Consider the following 6158-nt stretch of genomic DNA (forward strand, 5'->3'; position numbering starts at 1 on the left):
AAACCTGAGGAAGCGTTAGTACACTGCATCCTCGGCCAGTAGGTTAGTGTGACGTGAGAGACATCCAAAACATCATTATTAATCCTTCATGTATTAAGTGGATTATTCCAGATATATGATACATCTTTGATAACAGCATTCAAGGTAACTTTAGCAATGGTAAGGTATATGCTTCAAAACAGAAGTAAGATTGTGTGATGTACCTCGGGCATGGATAAATGTGTTACGCAAGTCATATCACAATTCAGGTTAATGATGGGGAACTGTATCTTAGTCCCCAAAGTACAGGACAGAGTAGCACACTGGATGTTCAGAAGAATATTGTTAAGTGGGGAGGAAGAAAAGGAGCTCTCATTTGCTCTCTGTAGTTAACCCATCACTTGCTCAGTATCTTTTGTGAAGTACTGAAATGGCCACAACCACTGAGTAATTTTGTAACCTTTCCAGTGATGTACTATGCACATAGTTTGCCCTTTTGATTTGCAACTGGGAATCGCCTGCCTTCTTTTAGGGTCTAGCATAGCCTAAAACATGAAGATTTTGAATTGCTGAGAGCTAGATGCATCTTCTGATTTTTCTCGTGGTTTGGGAATCGGTTTTTAAACTTGCTTTTCTCTACTTGCTGTTTTGTTTTCTTTCCTAGATGATAAAGTCTTACACATCATCAAAGAACTGATAAAAACAGAGAATGGTAACTAAAAATAGAAATCAATAGTAAACCAAAGCCTTGGTAATAGCAGGAGGAATGTGCTCCAGCATTAAGCATAAGCATTCAAATTCTTTGTGTGATTGATACCAGCCATGATCAGGAAAGACCACGTGATTGTGCACAGAATTTTTCTTCTCTGCATACTTTTTAAAGATGAACATTAAATATGTTTAGCCTTTACAATACCTGCCATTTTGATGCCATTTGACTGTATGAACAATAGATGGAAGCAGTTTCTTTTCAATATAAGAATGGCTATGGCAAAATTCCTCTTTATGTTTGATGTACTAACAAGGCCATCACTGGTGGTGCAGACTGTAGTAGTGATTAAAGATTGGGTCCTGAATCTCAGCCAAATAGAAATGTTAGGTGTGTGCAAACAGAAGACACATCTTTCTTTTGTGGGTTTCCCATGTGTATGATTTACATTGAGAAGATAGTATGGACTGCCATGAACAGGTACTCAGCTAAACAAATGTACTAAGCAGCACCCTCTCCCCACCCTCTGCCTTTTCTCATACTTGTTGCTCCCTATCTCCCGTGATCCTTGACTCTTGATTTTACCGTAATAAGTTTTCCTGCCCCTTTCCTATGTTAAGTTTTGCCACTGTCCTGAGAGCCCCATCAAATGAACACTTTTCAAGGCTACAGCAGGGCAGTTCCTTTAATGACATTCTGGTCTTTGTTACTCTCTCTTATCACTGGTTCACAACATTTGTCTCTGTTCCTTGTTTCTTAGTTCTTCTACGCTGAATATTGCTTAACAAGAGAGCTTAATCAACCAGCTGCTCTTTATTCCACTGATCCACACCATTTACAATTACAAAGTGAAATTTTGGATCACTAACTTGGCTTTTGAGAATGAGGAAGACCTTTGTCGGGGAGCAGAGTTCACTATTAACCAATTGCACTCAAATAGGAACTCTGTATGTATAGGCAGAGCCACAGGGCAGAAGGTAATTCTTTTTTTAATCTGAAAAGCAATTTCCATAAGCCAGAGGTTTATTAGTATACGGAATGGGCACTGAGGAAAACATATGAAAATGCAAAATATGTGGAGCTGCCCAGCGTGATGGTCATAGCAGAGATGGTATTGCTATGCTGAGAGAAACGTAGGGCTGCAAGAAATACAGCTTGTGCGTGTTACCCTGCACTCAGTTCTGAAAGAGGCAAGTTCTCTTAATAGTGGTTTGCTAAGAACTCTGAGGGAAACGTCACATCTGTTATCCTTTTACAAATTATGATGAACTAGGGGTAGTCCTGATTTCCTAGAAGAGGGGGGTCTTTTATTTAACTGCAGAGTACACAACATTTTAGTAAAGAAGCATGTAAGGAGATTTTTGTCTTTTAAGACCTCAGGTTTGCACTTTTATTTCCAGACTAATTCTGCTTTCATGTCAGAGGTATAGAAATTAAAACTCCCAGACTACGTTCCTTCAACACAAACTTTAATCTGCACCCTGAACATTTTCCTAGATTTTGTTCAAGTTGAGGTACTTTGGAAACAGGAATTGGAAATACATATCAGTAATTTTAACGACCTCCAAGTTCCTGTTTCCCTTGGTTTTGAATTTTGCATGTCAGTTGTTGGTTTAAAATAGCTAAACCCTTGTTCTTGAGTTCTTCATTATTTAATGTGATGAACAGAGAGGGGGGGTGGAGGTGAGGGGCTGTTCCATCAGAGGTATTCTCTGTGTTTCTCTAGCATGCCTTGCCTTGTAATCTTTTAAGAAAAAGCTGCTTTCCATTGTTGTTAAGGGGATATATTGAAATAAGTAGGAAATTGCACTCTTTTGAGTGAGCAATTTTTCTATAAAACATGAAACATCACACTGTTGTGTACAGCTAAGCGCAGTCATCTTAAAATTTAAAAGAAGAAACAAAGACTACAGTGGCTTTCTGCAGTGTATGTGAGCAACTTTTGAGCCTGTGCTGTTTTTGGAGCGGATGAACTTTCTCTTCTGTTCCTTTTATTTAATAAATACTTCTGTTAACACCCTTGTGCTACCTTTTTCTTAATGCATTTGTCAAACACAAGACCAGTATCAATGGATCTTTCTCACCATGATCACAACAGGGCTTTTCAACATGTCCTTTTGTTTTAAAGGCAGCATATCCTCCTGGTCTCTACATTCTTGGCCTCTGCCACTTAAGCTGAAGCATTCCCACCTTGTCTCTTTTGCTGCTGGAGTCATATATTGCATGAAGTTGGTTTTCTTTCCTTTCTCCTGTTGATATCCTCCCCATCCCTCACCACAGGAGGGTTTTTTTGGGGGGGGGAGGTTGGGGTTTTTCTGTTTTTTTCACAAGTCCTTCCGTCATCTGTAGCAGACTTGATCAATGGGTCATATAACCAAATTGTGGCTGACAAAGTAGTTGTGTCTGGCCTCAACTCTGCCCTGTAAAGCAGTGGCTGCAATGCAGGAACATTTTGATTTCCCTCCATCTGGCTTTTTAAAAATAATACTGTTGCATCATTAGTCCATGAATGGAACTGGAAGACCCAAACTACTTAGAAAACTACAGCATTCACAGTGTTTCCTCTGGTATTTCCCAGTGACATCAAATGAAAGTATTTACTTACACAGAACAGTCTCTAGCTGTGTGAGTTTACTGGGTTCTGAGTTAAAATGTTAGGAGCTGGAAAGTTGTTTATACAATCATAAAATAGTTTGGGTTGAAAGGGACCGAGTCCAACCAGCCTGTAAATGGGCAGGGACGTCTTTAGATTGTATTGCTCAGAGCCCCATCCAACGTGATTTGAATGTTTCGAGGGACTGGACTGCTACCACCTCTTGGGGCAACCTGTGCCAGTATTGCACCACCCTTGTTGTAAATAATGTATTTCTCGTATCTAGTCTGAGTCTACATTCTTGTACTTTAAAGCTATTACCCCTTGTCCTATTGCTATGGGCCCTGCTAAAAGGATTGCCCCATCTTTCTTATAGGCCTCTTTACTGGGAGGGTGCTCTTCTGTTCTCCAGGCTGACCAACCCCAACTCTCAGCCTGTCCTCATGGCAGAGGTGTTCCATCCCTCAGGTTTTGTGGCCCTGTTCCAGCAATCCATGTCCTTGCTGTACTGAGGACTCAGATGCAGCACTTCAGGTGAGTTCTCACCAGAGCAGAGGGGCAGACCTCCTTCCATCTGCTGGCCACACTTCTTTTCAATGAAGCTTGGGATATGATTAGCTTTCCAGGCTACCAATGCACATTGTCAGCTCATGCCCAACTTTTCATCCACTAGTACCCCTGAGTTCTTTGCTCCAGGGCTGCTCTCTGCCCATTCATCTTTCAGCCTGTATTGGTACTGGGATTGCTCCAACCCAGAGGCAGGACCTTGCACATGGGCCCACGTACCAAGACTTTCTCTGGCTGGCATCCTGTCCTTTGGGTGTGTCAGTCTCACCACTCATCTGGTTGTCGTCTGCAAACTTGCAAAGGGTGCACTGAGTCCCACCATGTTGTTGATGAAGATACCAAACAGTGCTGGTCCCAGTGCAACCATTCATCCAACTCCTTATCCACCAAACAGTCCACCCATCAAGTCCATATCTTTAGAGAGAAAAATGTTGTGGAGGGCCGTGTCAAAGGCCAAAATGAAAGACATAGTAGTTTCAGCTGGCTGGCCTCAGACCATTTTGTTACTGGTTTGATGGCACTTCTACTCAGTTTGCCCTCCGTTCTCTTTCCAGAGCAAGGGGGCCGTGCTCGGAGCCGTGCTCGGAGCTGCAGCCGTCTCACGCCGTGGGAAGCGCCGGAGAACAATCAGAGGTTGTGCTAACTCGGTTCCTTTCGACCCAGCCATGGATTTTGTTTTCGAGAGGCAGCTCCCCACCAGCAGCGCCCAGCCGGGCTCTCCGCAGCGGGCGGGGCGGGGCGGGGCGGGGCGGGGAGGTGGGCTGGAGGCGGGCGGCCGCTTAAATAGCCGTAGCTTCGGCCTCTCTCCCCCTCCCTCAGGATGGTGTCGGGAGGTAGCGAGCACCAGTGCAGAGCTGACTGCCTGTGGCGGCCGAGGGCGGCGGCGCCGGTCTTGGCGGCGAGCCGAGAACAGCTGCAGGCGTTCCGCGAGTACGGGGAGAGTTGGTACCTCTCCGTCAAGGAGCTGGAGAGCCGCTTCCCGCCACGAGAGCCGCTCGCCCAGCAGCCGCAGGTGAGTGCGGAGGCGGGAGGTGTGCGAACGGAGGGAGGGAGCAGCCCTGTGCCATTCTCGCCTGACCTTCGCTGCCGGTGTTGCAGGTGACGGCGAAGAGGCGCTGCAAGCTGGTCGGCTGGCTCCGCCTCCTGAACGAGTACTTGAGCCTCTCTTTCGAGACCTTCTGCCAAGCCATCAACATCCTCGACCGCTTCCTCGTCACCACTCCCGTTGCCACTGACTGCTTCCAGCTTCTGGGGCTGACTGCGCTGTTCATTGCTAGCAAACAGGTAGGGCAGCCTCGGAGCCCGCCTGCCTCGGAGCCCGTGTTTCTGTAGCTTCTTCTCAGCCCCTCCTAGCCTTACACCCTCTCTATTCCCTCCGGGCTACTCTGCCGGCTGACGTACCCGCACCCTGTCCCAATTTGCAGGTGGAGGTGCAGCCTCCCACGATGGAGGAGCTCCTCGCCCACTGCAGCGGCGCGTTCAGCCGCCAGCAGCTCCGCAATTTAGAGTGTATCGTCCTACGCCGCCTGAACTTCGACCTGGCGGCGCCCACCCTCAGCTTCTTTCTGGAGTACTTCAACCTAGTGCGGCTGGAGGCTCCGCGGGCTGACGCCCGGGAGGCGGCGGATGCCCGGAGCCTAGCCGTGGGGATCGCGGGGCTCAGCCTGGCCGACTACGCCTTCATCGATTACGCGCCTTCCCTTCTGGCTGCGGGCAGCCTGGGGCTGGCGGACCGGCTGCTGCAGCACCGCAGACCTGCGAACCTGGAGGTCAGCGGCTACCCGGAGGAGCTCCTGCAGGACTGCATGGCCCAGCTGCATCTCCTGGTGTCACTAAACGAAGACTCTCTGTCCGCTCTCCTGCCCTGGGAGGTGGCTCGGAAGTGCTCCTGGCGGCACGGCAGCCGCTGACTGCGGGGCGATGCCCCCCCGTTGCTTGTGCCTGCAGCAAGGGCAGTGCCTGGGTGAGCTCTGTCTCTGTGCTGGCTGGTCCTTGGCGGTCCTAAGAGGTGATGTGGGAGTCCAATTCACTGTTCGAGTCATTGAAGTTTTGAAAATTAGACCATATTTTGCACATGATGTTACGTGCTTGCTCAGTCCACCAGTGTTTAAATTTTATATAAAATCAATTTCATGCCCTGTATTATTTGTTTGCTGGGTGGTCTGTAAATGTAATAGTGGAAGAACCACCTGGACGTTAATAAACTAATTTCTGTTTCCCACTTCCCACTATTACACAGTAGTCAACGATTGGGAAAAATTAGTAACGTTACTGACCTAAGTGTAGGGGGGAAGACAACACACCAGAACA

General features: G+C 47.3%; 1 protein-coding gene across 1 annotated transcript; it reads left to right on the top strand.

Annotated features, from left to right (window-relative positions):
• Window positions 1-4402: 4402 nt before the first annotated feature.
• On the top strand, window positions 4403-5758 carry LOC128980620 (cyclin-O-like; the record flags this gene model as incomplete). Its single annotated transcript, XM_054399079.1, has 4 exons — window positions 4403-4572; window positions 4668-4860; window positions 4947-5132; window positions 5273-5758. Coding segments are annotated over 4 exons (1035 nt in total), but the record flags the coding sequence as incomplete, so codon positions are not given.
• Between the last annotated feature and the right edge of the window lie 400 nt (window positions 5759-6158).

This window comes from Indicator indicator, unplaced genomic scaffold (genome assembly GCF_027791375.1).
Source record: "Indicator indicator isolate 239-I01 unplaced genomic scaffold, UM_Iind_1.1 iindUn_scaffold_589, whole genome shotgun sequence".
Taxonomy (NCBI): Eukaryota; Metazoa; Chordata; class Aves; order Piciformes; family Indicatoridae; genus Indicator; species Indicator indicator.